This window comes from Nymphalis io, chromosome 14, assembly GCF_905147045.1.
Source record: "Nymphalis io chromosome 14, ilAglIoxx1.1, whole genome shotgun sequence".
Lineage (NCBI taxonomy): Eukaryota > Metazoa > Arthropoda > Insecta > Lepidoptera > Nymphalidae > Nymphalis > Nymphalis io.
Window position 1 is genome coordinate 3,344,299 of NC_065901.1, and position 17,312 is coordinate 3,361,610.

Below are 17,312 nucleotides of genomic sequence, written 5' to 3' on the forward strand. Positions count from 1 at the left end.
GGTACCACCCGCTTATCAGATATTCTACCGCAAAACAGCAATACTTGATATTGTTGTGTTCCGGTTTGAAGGGTGAGTGAGCCAGTGTAATTACAGGCACAAGGGACATAAAATCTTAGTTCCCAAGGTTGGTGGCGCATTGGCTATAAGCGATGGTTGACATTTCTTACAATGCCAATGTCTAAGGGCGTTTGGTGACCACTTACCATCAGGTGGCCCATATGCTCGTCCACCTTCCTATTCTATAAAAAAAAAAAACTAAATTTAGAAATTACTGCACGCGCAAATATTGGAAGCTTATAAGACTTGTATCCAGTGCTTAAAATAAAAGAATGCTTAAATTCATTCCATTCGTTCTTGTTCAATGTAAATTGTGAAATGTCAGTTTCTGTTGTCAGTTGTCAATGTGTCATCGTAATAATCAGTCAGATTTTGAACTTCGTTTTAATTTGATTGTTCACTTTTTAAAACGGTAGTTGTGTCTTGTCCGCGCTTTTCAAATAGTTGTTAACGAGCTTTTAAAGAAAGATCTTTGTTTTTAAATATTGTCTAAAATTATGAGTGTTTCTAATATTTTCCTGTTAGGTGAAAATAATTTAATTTTCGCCCATTCGGCGTTTTAATATACAATCAAATCACAACCTCGAAACTTGCTTTTGGCGAAAAAAATAATTTTATGTATTAAAGTTTAGGGTTTTTGCTACTCTTTCTTTGTATTTCTTCTATATAATGGCATTATCACAAAAAGATATCGAGTTAAGCTCTGTAACCGTAACAATCGTCAATGATAAAACAACAGCTGAAAAAATAAATGTACCGGTAAACGATGAAGAAGACGTTATTATTGGACGATTTAGAAAAATCAGTTCGGCGAAATCTATGGCCGCTACGAATGGTAACATACAATATCCATCTGAAATTATAAGAAACGAAACTGATCCGGAGGCTGGGCTTCAGTTTAAGGCTAAGGATGGGGAGAGAGAAAAACTGCTAGTTGAACCTGTGACCAACGGATCGTTAGTGCGCCCGAAGTCTCCCATACCAAAGAGTAGCTTCAGAGATATTGAAAAACCTTCTCGGTTCAAAGATCAGCCATCAACCACAAGGTTTCAGGTAAGAAAATAATATATTATATTTAACGCAGGAACCGTGGATTGCGTGGGACCTTCTTAACTTAAACACTATAATCTGATATACAGCATTAACATTGTTTAGTATATTTTCATCCATCACATGAAGGTTTCTTCACAATGTTTTCCTTCACTTCCGAAAAAGAGATGAATTATAAACACAAATTAAGCACATGAAAATTCTGTGGTGTTTACTCGGGCTTAAAATCGTAATCATTGGCATAGGGTTCAAGCTGGACTTGAGTGGGACATTTATTATATTTATATATGAATATCACATTTCGATTCTATTAGCCTACTGCATGTTCTCAACATAAGGCATAAAGTACTTACATTTAAAAACTCTATTTAATAGAGCTCATGAAGTCATGAGCTCTTGTTGATCTCATGAATAAGTTCATTTTGAGAAAGAAAAATGTATACTCATTTTGATAGACAGGTAATGATCACAACATGTGAAGCATAATTTTTGCTTTAATATACTTTTTATATCATCGATTGAACATTCATAGTGTTATTATAGCATTAAAATGTCCATTTAGAGGTGTAGTTGAACTTAAAGCTTATAACATAATTTTGGACACAGTGAAATATGTTAAATATTTAGGGATATGGCTTGATCGGTCTCTTAGATGGGTTAAACATGTTAGAGAGATTAAAGATTAGATTTTTAAATATATGTAAAGTTTTGGCTGGTTCAGGTTATGGAATCCACCCCAAGCACCTACGTAGGATATATATTTCAATTGTCTGTAGTCACTTCGATTATGCAAGCTTTCTTTATGGAGACAGTTCTCAGTCAAATCGTACGAATGAACCATTACGTAATGAAATATTTATGTCACATGGTGTTATTAGAGAAGTCGGGGGATTAAAATGCGTCCTGGCATTTCCTTTGTCCGCTGGTGCCAGGGCTCTTTATAAACTTGTAAGACTGGGTTTGAGAATAAGATGATCCAAATCATCATGTATCAAGCCCAGTTTTCTAGTTATAGATGTATTGAGCGTTATAGTCATTTGTGTGACCAAGTTCTTTAAATAAAGAAAAAAAAAAGTGTCAAAATTGTACTGTATAGTTTAAACCATGTGAAAACTAAAATGTGAAAACATAATAATAAACAACGACAAACATTAAGTTTTATATTCAAAAAAGTCGTTTAAAAAAAAAATTCTATAAAAGAACAAAAACAGAGTGTATAACAAAACTCTCTTAAAGTTATTGTATATTATAACTATAAATACAGGAACTAGGAATGACCTCATTCTGATAAGATAATAAAACAAACTACAGGTAGGTAGTATCCTCATAGATTTAATGTGCTATTTAATTTCAACTTATATGGCTCTTGTAATAAGACCTATTTATAAAATGGTTTTGATTTCATGATAAGCGCAGGGTATTCAATGTTTGTAATTAAATAATGTAAATTATTCCATTGTCACTTAGGATAAAAGAAATAGATTTTGATCATGAAATTAGATAATGTTTTATGAAAAATAGACAATAAGGCTAGTCATATATATAAATAATCAGATCATAGCATTAAATATATGTATCATAGTACAGTTGGAGGCTTTTATCAAACTGGTGCCCAAGTAAATTCGCAAAGATTTGAAAATTTGACTACATAATGCTACATACAAAGATTGAATTCCTTATATCCTTTTTAAAATTCTAAGGCAAAACAGTGTTCATCTAGGGTTCTTAATTATTATTATTATTTACTATTAATGTGAAAAATCTAATTTTGCTTTTTTATTCGAAAAATATTTATATATCGTAACAACAGAGGCCTGGATGCCTGCCTCGTCGATTTTTATATGACTAAAAGAAATTTAGATATTATTTAAACTTACTAGAAACACTCATATATTTTCTCATCATCAAAAAATAATATTATTATTGTATGCTGATACGATACGAATAATTTTCGTATAATAAAACATTATAAACATTATTATATATTAAACATTTTCGTATAATAAAACATTATACGAAAATTATTATTTCAATCTGATCAGCAACCTACGGCCGTGATTGTGTAAAAAAAATAAAAGTAAATAAAGCAGTAAAAAAACTATGGTATAATATCCAAAATGTTTGTTATGTCTAGGAAAAACATTATCGTATCTTTATGTGACATAAAAATATTACCATCGGTCTAGGTCAGAGGTGCCTATACCGATAAATCATAATAGCAACAAATTGGATAACTACCTTTACACTTCCCATAGCCTCGGCGTACGTCTTAATAATATCACTAGATACCACTGAATGCTAAACGATGCGATTCTTAATACGAGAAATATATCAACTTTTTTTATTTGGATTATTTTGTGTATAATCGTTGCTTTATTGTTTATTTGAAATGTATGCAGATTGCCTGATCCGTGATCGATATTAGTTATGCTTTAATGTTAGTAAAAAAGCTAATCAAATACATTTATATGATAGTTTGAGGTATATACGTGTTACATATTATAAGACTTATGAATCGTATGTATAGACATTGGGACATTAACAGCCTGTTAATGTCCCACTGCTGGGCTAAGGCCTCCTCTCCCTTTTGAGCAGAAGGTTTTGGAGCTTATTCCACCACGCTGCTCCAATGCGGGTTGGTAGAATACACGTGTGGCATAATTTTAATGAAATTAGACACATGCAGGTTTCCTCACGATGTTTTTCTTCACCGTTAAGCACGAGATAAATTATAATCACAAATTAAGCTCATGAAAATTCAGTGGTGCTTGCCCGGGTTTGAACCCATGATCGTCGTTAAGATTCACGTGTTCTAACCACTAGGCCCTCTCGGATAAATATGTTGTAACGGATACAAAAAAACAGATTGTTAAAATAAGGTTTATAATATTAACAATAATGAATATGTTACTGGAGTAGGGTTATTTTTTAAATTTCTTCGCCATCTTGGTAGTTGAGTCAAATAAACTGGTTTTTTTTTTTTATAAAAACATTATCTGTAAAATCGAACCGAAATCCGTTTATAACACTCCGCTATTCACACGACGAATAGAAATATTGTAAAAGCATTTTATTAATTTTGTAAAGTAAATGAAATAAATAAGTAACATTACTTCATTATATAAATTTCATGTACTTGACTTATGTTATTCGTGATCTATGCAAGGCGATAAGGTATATAAAATTGTGACTAATTACTTGTTTGGCACGTATCAATAATGTATATTGTAAATTACTTTGCAGTTTATTATTTCTTAATATTATTGTATTTTATATGCTATTTATTTATCATATTACCCATGTATTTGCTATCGATGAACGAGAACAGCATATTTAATAAAGACTATATTTATATAATACTAAAAAATATAGGAACGAAGTTATAAAAAGTATAGTAATTTCCCGTGAATGTCCCACTGCTTTGTCCTCTCTTAAAGATAAGACTTGAAACATCCCGCTGCTCTAATGCGGGTTTAGACGAAATTATTATTTTTAATGATATACGTACTTATTTTTTATTACAAATTATTGCACTCGTTTATCGCCTTATTATATTCGCCTAATTAGATTTCGAATCAGCATTAAATTGGTGTTAGCCGTGAAGACCCGCGATGCTGATATCAGAAATGTAAATTTTTACTGTTTAGATAAAGCTGTAGATATAATAATTTTATTATAATATAAGGAAACGCTATTTGTGATAATTTAACTTACAGTCTTAATTAAAAATGGCTGCTGTAGCTGAAATTTGTCTAGAGAACATAATTATAACGGTCTGTCTAATATGCCCGTAATTCAAGAATTAATATTTATAGTGTAATTGTTGTAATGTACGTGACGGTAAGCTTACCTAACCCCATTAATCAAAATAACAGTACCCTAATGTAAATCGTATAAGGTAATATCTTTACCTTTCTCATAAAATTTATTTAGCAGGTGACAATCCTATTAATAACTGGAGGTTAACCTTTAATCTAGGTGTAGGGGGCCGTGGTACGGTTGCTCATACCAGATTGTACCGGTTTTACAAGTATCTACTGACGATCTCCAAGAAATTATAGTATTGAAAATAACAATCGCTACTCATAGATAATTTGCTACATATATTTTTATGTATCTAGTTAATTCAATAGATTATGTAAATTATTAGAAGAAGATATACTATAGACACCTCAAAATATCTCTTACGAGAAATATCAGTTCCAATGATATACTTGAAACTACAAGAACCATATTTATACTTTTTAAGTGTTATTTATTTAATACTGTATTGCACAACACAAATACATTTGTATACATTGTATATATACAATCATATATACAATCTATATACATATATAATATATAAACTCTGGGCGTGCTTAATGTTAAAAGCATTCTCTAGCAGTCAAGGTGAGAAAATGCACAAGAGATTGTTCGTAGGTGTGCGAAGGAATTTATATTATATTTTACAAAAAATTTAAACATTAACAAATTAAAACAATAGTATAGACCACATTGTTTATACCAGAGTATAGTTGAACAAGTGCGTTGTCATTACAAGATGTTGATATTAATTTTTTCTCTAATCCGAAAATCGGACAAAAGTCCATCCCTAGGTTTCTCTATTATATTTTAGTCGAGCATAAGGTGAACAACCAACAAATTAGTTTTAGCTTACCTCCTTACCTTACCGACATTAGTTTTACTTATAATTCTCAAGATTTCCTTGTCGCAGTATGTTCTTAGTATTTAACATCAAGCTTCTCACTCGGATTCATACTTTTTAGGTTGATACTTGATTATTACGATATTTGATAGAAAGAACTTTCCCGATATACGTTTTGATTGCTTACTTCATGAATATGAAAGTAAATGGACTCGGTAACGTCGAGTTCTAAACGACTCAAGATCAATTGTCTTATCAAATACAATTCCTGATTCAAACGATGACAAATACGTTTGTTAAGACTTAAACTGCTTTAAGCAATATGAATATCAGTTTCAGAATCCGTTGGCCGTTGGTTAAGTGGATAAATCTATATTTAGCCAGCTAAAAATAGCCGGCGAGGCAATCCCGACCTTGCTGTCTTGAATGGAATGATTGAATTCGACTTGACCCAAAGCCTAGGATCACTTCGCGGGAAATAATGTAGACAGAGGAAGGAACCTATTATAAGATAATCACTTTGTTGCGAAATTAAAGTTTCCTCCTATGAAATATACCGTTTTTCGTTGGTAGTAGCTAGGTTGGTAGGTAGGTAGGATAAGGTATACATTGATTCGATCTACCTTCTTTCGAATCTTCGATCTTTCGAATTCGCTGGGGTTGTATGTTCATGTGTTGAGTTTATATATTTGCCAAATATTAAAAAATATATATTAGAAAAATATATAACGTCATGTTAAAAGTGTAGTCTAACCTTTCTACTTGGGCTAATTTATTCAAAATCTTTAGAGGATTCGTTTTTTATTTCATTGGCTGGCCATTTCAACCCTTAATAGGAAAACAAGTACAATATTTGGTTTTAGTAATTAATTATCAAGAATTCACAATTATTATGAGATGTTTCATGATAACAACCGGAACCGGCTGATTAGCTTGATCTCCGAGGCACCGTAGGAAGACTTGCAAGGTCCGGCTTTTATTAGCATGCATTAAATCGTTAATCGTCTAATATAAGTACGCTAGGAAAGTCTTGTAACTTCTAGTTACCATAATCGAAAGCTTGAAAGTATAATATTATTTCTCAATGCATTTACTAACTACCGTTATAAAAGGCCGAGTGTCAAATTCTTTTCCAAATGACTTATTGATGGTGAATGTGTAGTTGATGCTTTCAACGTGACGTGACTTGTAATAACCTAGGCCTATTAGATGTACATACAAGTGAAAAGAAGCAATGAAACCAGTTTCCCAAAGGTTCATTTTTGAGTGTTTCGATTCCGGGACACGTCACTTAGATTAATTTATTTATTTATTTATTGGAAATAGTTACACCATCGACTTATCACTAACACATTCACTTAGCATTAGATACAGGGTATTAAATCTAGGTGAATAAATCATTACAGGTGTAAACAACATTGACCTTAAGATAAGACTATACTAACCTAATTATGTCTTAACTAAAAATTAAAAAAGATGAATAAATTATAGACAATTAAACAAAACATAAAATAAAATTTAAATACAACAACAAAAATCTACAAGGGTTGAAATAATTAATTTATGAATAAAATGGTTTTAAAGTTATACTATGAGATCTTTACAGAGCTTCACAAAAGTTGGCTTGCTTTGGGCAAAGATGTCGATATTGCCGTTAGAAGAATATTCATTATAAGAATTAATTATTCTGTTGAGGGGTGCATGTTTACCTAAATTTGTTTTAAAAGCTGTAGTTCTAAAAGGTTTTTTTATTGGGTGTCTAGGAATTTTGCGGGGAACAACTAAATTGATTTGCTGAAGTAGTTCGGATGACATTATTTGACCATGGATCAGTTTGTGTAGGGTCAAAACATCGCTGATTTCACGGCGACTTTTAAGTGATATCATTTTAAAATGTTTTAGCCTATTGTTGTAGTTAGCGCGATAAGGACAACTAGTATCCTTGTATGCAAGAAAACGGGTAAAATTTTGTTGTATTCGCTCTAGTCTTTCGATATGAGTGTTATAAAAAGGGTTCCATATATTTGATGCATACTCTAAATTGGAACGTACAAGAGAATTATAAATGCAGAGCAATGAGCGAGTATTCTTAAAATCCTTGCATGTTCGTTTTACAAATCCTAACATTTTCCAAGCTTTTGATATTATTTTGTCTAGATGATTAATAAAATTTAAATTGCTATCGATAAGTACACCTAAGTCTCGAATGGAATTAACCTCGGATAAAGGATCGCCAGATATAGAGTATTTAGATAATATCGGTTTTCTGCGTCTTGTAAACTTTATATGAAGACATTTTTTAACATTTAATTCCATGTTATTTTTATTGCACCAGCTAGCGAGAGCGTCTATATCTGCTTGGAGAAGGTCAGAATCGGATAACGTTTTTATAGGTCTGTAGATTTTGAGATCGTCGGCGAATATTAAGCATTTGCTAAATTTAATGCTGTCTACTATATCATTAATAAAAACTAAGAAAAGAATTGGACCTAAATGGGATCCTTGGGGTACCCCGGATGTGGGAACAAATGCAAAAGATGAATAGCCGTGAGTAATCACCCGTTGAGATCGGTTATTTAAGTAGGATACTAACCAATTCAGCAAATTACCATGGATTCCGTAATACATAAGCTTAGATTGCATGATTGTATGGCTAACTTTGTCGAATGCGCTCGTAAAATCCGTGTAAATAGCATCAATTTGAGTCTTGTGATCAACGTTTTCGGACAGGTCTATAACATAGTCTAATAAATTAGTCGATGTTGATTTATTTTGCATAAAGCCATGTTGTTGTGTAGAGAGGATATTTTTGAAATATTTGGTTACAATTGGGCAAATGAGCTTTTCGAAAATTTTTGGAATAACGCTTAAAATTGAGATAGGTCGATAGTTTTTGATATTACGCTTGTCGCCTTTTTTGTAAATAGGAACAACATTGGCAGCTTTCCATATTGTAGGAAATTTAGCAGATTCGAGTGATTTTGAAAAAAGGATTTTTAAAGGAAGTGTTAAGTACTTACTAGTCATTTTAATAAATAATGGGGGAATTCCATCAGGACCAGGTCCTTTGCTAATATCAACGGATTTTAAGATTTTAGATATTTCACGTTCGGTCAAAGAAATTTTACTTAAGCAAAATTGGGGAAAACAATCTGCTGGATATGATATACGACCTTGATCATGTGGGGAATAGACTGACGCAAACTGTGAAGCAAAAAGATTACAAATATCTTCTCCTGTATTTGCTGTCATATTATTGAGGAACATTTCTCTAGGAAGATCTGAAGATTCACCACGATGATCCTTTACAAGAGACCAAAATTTCTTAGGATTTTTAAGAACCGATTCTTCTGTACTTAAGATATGCATACGATAACAAGAAGCTGTCAAAGACTCCACCCTATCATTGCTCAACTGAAGTTCTAATTGATCTCTAGGGTTTTTGTATAGTTTGTACCTTTTGAGAATTTTGTTGCGTTCAGCGATAAGTTTAATCAAGTTACGTGTAAACCAAGAAGGATATTTTAAATTACGAGGTTTTGTTTTGGGTACAGTAGATTGAATTATAATTTCCAGTAAGTCATAAAATTTTGCTACAGCCATATCGACATCCTTAAACGGAGATAGCTCCAATTCCCAATCAATTTGACATAACTTAGCATTAACTAAAGTATAGTCAGCTTTCCTAAAGTTATAAGACGCAAATTGTTTTCTAATAGTTGGTAAACGCTTATTTAATTTTAAATCGATATCTAAAGCAGGATGATGTAAATCAATTTTACTAAGAGGTTTAATACTTTCTTCTATGGAAATATCCTCACAGGTACTTAAAACTAAATCTAGGATTCTGTTATTGTGGTTTTTTAAATAATTAAATTGTGACAGGCTATTGAAAGACATAAAGTCTACGAAATTACGCCCAAGATTACAATTATAATTACAGGGTGTCAGTGCGAGAATATCAGAGGTATCTCGTTTCCAGTCTATGAACCCTAGGTTGAAATCCCCTAGAATTATAATATCACCGGCGTGAGATTGCATAACATGACTAATATTCTCTAACATCGGGTCCAATGAAGCACTTGTCACTGGAGGAGGAAGATAAAGCACACAAAATAAAATTTCTTTCGATTCTTGACCGTCACTTTTCACTGATACCCACAAATCTTCCATAGAACTTTCAAAGTCATCAACACGTTTCGAACAAATATTTTTAGAGACGGCGAATAAAACGCCTCCTCCAGTTTTTCCAGAAGATGAAGTAGATGAACGATCTCTACGGTAAACATTGTATTTGTTGCTAAATAGTTCTTTATCGTGAACACTGTCATCCAACCAAGTCTCTGTTCCAATAATAATATCAAAACATGATGTCATTGAAGATAGTCTTATTTCTTTTGTTTTAGTTTTAAGTCCTCTAAAGTTTTGGTAATAGATCCTGAATTTTGAAGAGATATGGATACGGGCACTTAGCAGCGGTTTTATAGTTTACAAGTGATCAAGAGATTCGAAACATTTTATTTGTTTGGCAGGGGATTGGTCGTTTTTGCGTACATAAATGCGACCATTACGAATCCAAGTGTATCGATATTCCTTATCCCGTGCAATTTTTCTAGTGCGTGCGTGAAGAGCTTTAAAATGTGGCGACAAATGTTCGGAGACATACACTGGTGATTTGTTAGTACCGTAACCCAGGTGATTAGTGTTAAGCTTATCTGTTTGATTTTTTTTATTGAACTTTGTTACGGCAGCTAGTATGACGTCCCTATGCTTAGTAGTCGGTAACTTAACAATAACCGCTCGTGGTTTAGGACTAGAGTCATCTAATTTTCGTACTCGAGTACAGGATAGAATATCCGAATCTTGTAAGGGTACTGAGACTACAGAGCATAACTGTACGATAATAGAGTTTAAATTTTCGGATTTGTTCTCTGGTAAGCCATTAATCTCAATATTAGTTTCACGCGAATGTTGTTCAATCAAGTTGAGTCTGTTAGTAAGATCGCTCACTTTACTATTAAGACTAATATTCTCCTTAGTGAGATTTTTAATTTTGTTTTCTGAAGCTACGAGGTCTGATTTTAAGCAATCGTATTCTGCGCTTAAAAATTCTAAGCAATTTTTAAGATCACTTAAAGTCGCTAATTCACTTTTTAAATATGCAAATTCTTTCATTATCGTGGATTCAAGGGTCATTTTAAGAGATTTATCAATAGATGCCTGAATTTCAGATCGTATGCTTGAAAGTAGCGTGGGTTTTAGAATGTTTGAATTTGGAGATTCATTTAGATCTGATTCATCTTCGCCGTGAGAAGAAATATTGTTGTCGCTATCGGTAGTTTCAATAGTTTGTACACGGACTGGGGTGCCTTTTTTTTCTTTATTTTTACACTTAGAGCATTTCCATTTGTCCTTTGCATCCTTCTCCATAGAAATAAAACGCTGATGTGTTATTTTGGCACAGTCAATATCGTAAGCGTCCTTACATAAGAAACAGTTTAGATACTCTTTGTTAGTTAATCTTTTTGAGCAATTAGCGCACGGTTTTGGTTTAGGTGGCATAATGATATTAACTTCTTGATAAGACTACCAATAACAATGAATGTATACTTGCAATAAATTGTGCTAATTATATATTAATTAATTTATTAATTATTCAATTCAATCAACAACAATAGTTTCTATTTTTCATTACAATATCTTCACGGCATTCATACGGTCGTTGAACACAAGTCGGATAATAATATGAATGTTCTTATATTACCGATGTGCTGGCGAAGTTGATATGTCGCGGCCAGAAGGTCGTAAGCGCCGTGCAGACAGCGTCGCTTACGCGTTTCTTACAACGACGCGATGAAATGATGATAAGTCCGTTAATTGTTTAACTTTAAATTTGTTTTTTGTTTTTATAATATCAAACACTTCAATAACTTGTAAAACCACTACTTCACATTGATTAATGGGTCGTTACACAAATGATGATCTACTTTATAACTCAAAGAAACAAGTATTAACTATTAAATACTATTTTTTCAATTGGAGCAGTCACAGTTGTTACGCGTCAAAGAACTTATGGGATTATAACTGTTATTAATATTTCTGTTATTTAGATATCTTATAATATATGATTCAATACAAAAGTTTCACCCGTGTTTCTGATAACGAAGTTTATTAAGCCAAGCGAAGGCACATAGGCAACCATTTAGTGGCGATGTCTGCTGGAAATGTTTTTCTTTTATTAATATAAATTATAATAATTCAAGTAGAGATCAATGATCAGAAATCAAATGATTTATATCGCGGTTAAAATCATGAGATTAAAAAAAGCAGTGACTGCAGTGAGCCATTAATGACACAATAATAAGACAGCAAGTTGTTTTTTTTATTAAGTAAGATAAATATTATTGCTAGTCTATATAAAAAAGTCATTAGGACTGATGTTGACTTTTAAAATTTTAACTGACAACAATATGAAATTGAATTTTTTTTATTATTAAATCAAATACCTACTGTGAATTTCAAAATGACATTAACAGTACAGTAACAGCCTGTGAATATCCCACTGCTGGGCTAACGCTGCTCCAATGCGGGTTGGTGGAATACACATGTAGCACAATTTCAGTGAAATTAGACACATGTAGGTTTCCTCACGATGTTTTCCTTCACTATATAGCACGAGATGAAGTATAGTAATAATATAATAATATACCCGTTTGAACCCACGATCATCGGTTAATATTCACGCAATCATTCCACTGAGCCATCTTGGCTTGTGCAAAATGACAGTAAGAGAACGAAATTATACTGAATTATAGAAGCGAAGAATTGGGAGTCAGAGTTAAAATTCAAGCTCATGTTTGTATGGACATGCGTAGAATACGCATGACATGATACAATATGAGCGTAAATTTGATGAAGCTTATTGTTAAAATTATGATAATGTAACTCATTGTTTTAGATGGAAGATAGACAAGACGAAGGAACGGAAAGTGACGGCTCCGGTATGGAAAGTGATGACCCCCTCACAGCAACGGACACGAAATACGGCAAGAGTTTCAGGTAAAATCAAAAAGCGTTTTTTTGAGTGAATTGTATTTATTCATGTACGTTTTTTTATTAAATACAAGAGTATACAATAATTCATAAAGTCATCAATACTAATTTAGAAAGCTATTTAAAGAACACTTTCGTATAAAATTCAAATTACTAATTAATTATTATTAATAAGCCGGATAATAGGATAATTTAGTAGATGAACGTAAAATTTTTAAATGTCTATAACACCAATATGAAGTAATTTCCGGGTACTATATATAATGGTTGTTTACTTGTGACGTCCCTCGAACTCGAAATATTTGTCAAAGTGTGTTAAGGACTTGATACCCGATAATATCGTCAGCTGGGCCTCAGTTCTGATGATGATGATATTTTAGTTCCATTATCGTTTCTAGAATATAATTAGTTTTACTTTATACAACTTACATACATACTTACTTACGGTTAGCAGAACAATTTCGCATTACCAGTTTGTTACGAAATATCCCTTACACATACCTAAGCGTTACTAAAACGTGTTTACGTAAAGTATGAATTAGCATAAGCCATGTGCGCAGCTTAATATAATGCTTTCACAATAGTTATAATCTTCGGCGCAAAAAAACTTACCTACAATGTTAACTTGCATACATTAAAAAAGGGATTTTAAATGCGTCGGGTTAATTGCTTAGATATATTGAATACAGAGTTTTCCCAATTAAATTATCCGGCTAGAAGTATGATAAATTTTAACTGCAATTTATTATATATCATTGAGTTATGAAGCATAAATTAAAAAACTTATGAGAATAAAGTGATTTGTTTATAATTATATATAATGATTTGTATCTATACGTCTATAATCAATTCATTGAGAGCATACCATTTCAATGAGTTCCAAACACGATACATTTGCTGTAAGTTGGTGAGGAGTTGAACATCATGCTAATCCTAGATGATGCTGTACCATCAGGCCAGGGTTGCCAATTACCCTGTTATTGTAATATCATTGAAGTCATTGTTACCCCAGTAGAAGTTGCTAATACAACTGAACAATTAAAAAAGAGATGATAATCATTAAACAGCTGGATTTCCTTTAATTATAGCTTAGAACACTCTGTCATGAGGCAAGAAGTCCCCTCTTAAAAAAAACCTAAAACAAATTCGGTTCATTCGCTTAGGAGCTACGATGCCACGGATACACTCGTTTAACTTATAACGAAGGGGTTTTATGAGAAATAATCTTTTTAAACAAATTGTTAATAATCGTATCCGTAATACTGAGTTGTTGCCTCTGGGGTCACTAATTAAATTATTCTACCACTAAACAGCAATTTTTTTATATGTTGTCTTCCGGTTTTAAGGGTTAGCGAGTAATTACAGGCACAAAGGATAGTATATCTTACTTACTATGGGCTTATTGACCTTGGAACGATTATAATATGGATGGTGAAAATTTACGCGCCCTGTGAAAGAGTCCTTCCTACATCTATATACCTACAAATAAATAAAATTTAAGTGTGTGTACTAGTCAATTACTTAAAAATAACTGCCTCTATTTAAGACAATATGGCTATTTACGTGTTACCAAAAGCAAAATAATATATTTTTTTTATTTTTGACTATCGCTGCCACCTAATAATTTAAACATTTTACGTGTTATTGATATAGGCATCGAGTACGTTAATATGGTATTTTTGAGGATTTTCGTCACAAACTGATATTCACACTGGCGAAGCCGTGGGTTTTGTTAGTTAAATAAATAAATCGATTATCGAATATATTTTTTATATGACAGCAGAAATGTTAAAAGCAATAGTTATTATATTTGTAATGCAAAAAGATTTATTGTTATAGACATTTCACGCGGGAGGCGTTACCTCGCCTGGATAACTACAGGAACGTGCTGTCCCTGCACGCAGCGCCCCGACCGACCTTAGACGAATTACACAATGCATCGCTTTCAAGAAAGGTAATTTTAAAATTAATTTATAAATATCACGTTTGTATTCTTTTATAACTTAAAGTTTCTATTGTTATGTAAAAATCATGCAAATAGAATCAGATATTATCTTTATATTAAAATGCGTGTTCAGTTGAAAAGAAATGAAACTACGATTAATGAAATTCGATGTTAATGCAAGTATGTATTTTGCATATTTCAACAATACCATACAATAATATATATATATAAACACAAATATTTTATATTCTAATAATATTTACTTAATATGTACGTATTTGTGGAGAACAGCTGCTGTACTTGCGATTAATCTTTGATGTTTAAACACGGCCCTGTTTCTGTTTTATTGTACGTTCAGATTTGCATGTAATTTAAATTATCTTATATATATCCTAAATAGGGTTGCCAGGCTCTAAAATACAAAAGTCGGACTCTATGGGAAATATTTGCCTCAATAGTTGGACACATTTATTTCAAATCCTACTTAAAAAAACTAACAACAGTATTTAGAAATAACAGAACCAATGGACCAAATAAAATCAAATAGTATCCACGACTAAACTGTTAAAGGTTGATTGATGCTAAACCTAAGACAAATATATGGAACTGTACCAGAATTCTATTTGTATATAAGTGGTCATCATCGCCCATAGACTTTGGCAATTTAAGAAATATTAAATCGCCGATGCGCCTCTAACCTTGGACACTAAGATATTATGTCACTTGTGCCTGTTTTATTTTTTAATAGTATAGGTAGGCGGGCACAAGCAAAAGGGACACTTGATGGTAAGTGGGCACCAACGCCCATAGACATTGGCATTGTAAGAAATGTTAACCATCGCTTAGCTAAGATGTTATGCCCCTTGTGCCTGTTATAATATTGGCTCACAACATACCAAGTACTGCTGTTTTGCGATAGAATATCTGATGAGTGGGTGGTACCTACCCAGACGAGCTTGCACAAAGCCTTACCACCAGTAGCCTGTAGTTACACTGGCTCACTCACCGTTCAAACCGGAACATAACAACACTAGGTACTGCTGTTAGTTTGTATCCTGGTATCTGGTAGCTAAATTACTCATGAGTAGATAGTACCTATCCTGACGGGCGTGCACAAAGCCCGACCAACAAGTAAGACCTTTTCTTGGAGCTGGATAAAAAGGGGTTCACTATGGCCATTTATCTTATTATTTCATTATTACTCGGCGTCCAAGTCAAACTGTATGACGTATAACTCGTATAAGTGAAGGCAAGTCATAGCTTTCGTAAATATTTATCCGAAGGGACACACCTGAATCAATAATCCAATATTTCAGTCATGTGTGTTTTTTGCTATTTACAAGAACATTGTACTTGTAGACCTAGTTTGGAAATGAATCAATGAATGCGGACATATTATGTTACTAAAAAGAAAACTTTTCGTTGATTTGTCATTTTAAACTTTACTTTATCTACCAGGTACCAGGATACCAGTATTTTACAAAGGATTGTGTACTTTGTTAAACGGTTTTTTATAATTGATTAATTAACTTACCTGTAAATTATTCCTTTGCGTTTTTTTTATTCATTCATTTTGTAAAATGTCAATTCAATTCGTGCTCGTTCGTAAGCTTACTTGAATAAAGTATTTTTAGATTTTGATTTTATTGCAAGAATGCAGAAAAGTATTATAATATATTCTTATTGTTTAATGTTTTATAGAGAGATATAGGGTTTAATTAGTTGTGACTTATATATTATTACCAATATTATAAAAATGGAGTGTTTGTTGCGTTAAATTAAGAATCTACTACACCGATTTGAAATAAAAATCACAGCGTTAGATAGCAATTTATTAAAGTTTCCGCCCGCGGCTTTGCCCGCGTGCGAGGGGAGGGAGGAATCAGGTACCCTGTCCTTTTCTATACCCCTGACAACGTATGTCACGTGATGTACGGTTGAGTAGTTAAGTCGTGAAATCGTAACAAACAGATAAACTGACTTTCTCATTTATAATATTTGTAAGGATATAACATCGCGCAACAACCCATGATTACTTTTAACGCATTTTTAACGGCCCTGAGCTCCTGGTTTATAGTAAAATGATGAGAATAAAACATATAATTCGAAATATACAGTTACAGGTGTTCGAAAAATTGTTACAAACTTCGACAACACTATAATATACTACTGTTTTTTTTTTTTTTTTTTTTTTATATCGCCGGGAGGGCAAATGACTCTACTCCACCTGATGGTAAGTGGTAGTAGAGTCCAAACGCGACGACGGCCAGTACAGACGGGAAAAACGTTCTGCACTAGCCGCCTTCGCCTTGCCGGCCCGCAAGATGCCTCTTCACGCCTCGTTTGAAGGAACCCGGGTTGTAAGAGGAGGGGAATACGTGAGCTGGTAAGGAATTCCATTTTTTGGAAGTGCGACAAAGAAAGGAGTTGCCAAATTTCTTTGTTCGCGATGGAATTGATGTCACAGTTAGGCGGTGACATCGAGAACCAGCCCGCGTGGACTTAAGAAGGAAGGGGGAAGCAGGAATTAGAGAGAATAATTCCTCAGAGCACTCG

General features: G+C 32.9%; 1 protein-coding gene across 3 annotated transcripts in view; it reads left to right on the plus strand.

The window, feature by feature from the left end:
- LOC126773329 (bumetanide-sensitive sodium-(potassium)-chloride cotransporter) overlaps nt 1–17,312 on the plus strand; it is a 40,535-nt gene that overhangs the window by 1,165 nt on the left and 22,058 nt on the right. For 2 of the 3 annotated variants that reach the window (XM_050494175.1, XM_050494176.1), the window contains exons 1-4: nt 414–585; nt 749–1,113; nt 12,717–12,817; nt 14,651–14,765. In XM_050494175.1, coding sequence (XP_050350132.1) covers nt 558–585; nt 749–1,113; nt 12,717–12,817; nt 14,651–14,765 — 609 coding nt within the window. In that variant the 5' untranslated portion in view covers nt 414–557. Of the gene's footprint in view, nt 1–413; nt 586–748; nt 1,114–12,716; nt 12,818–14,650; nt 14,766–17,312 lie in introns of those variants that run through there. The other variant, XM_050494177.1, reaches the window with a different exon arrangement.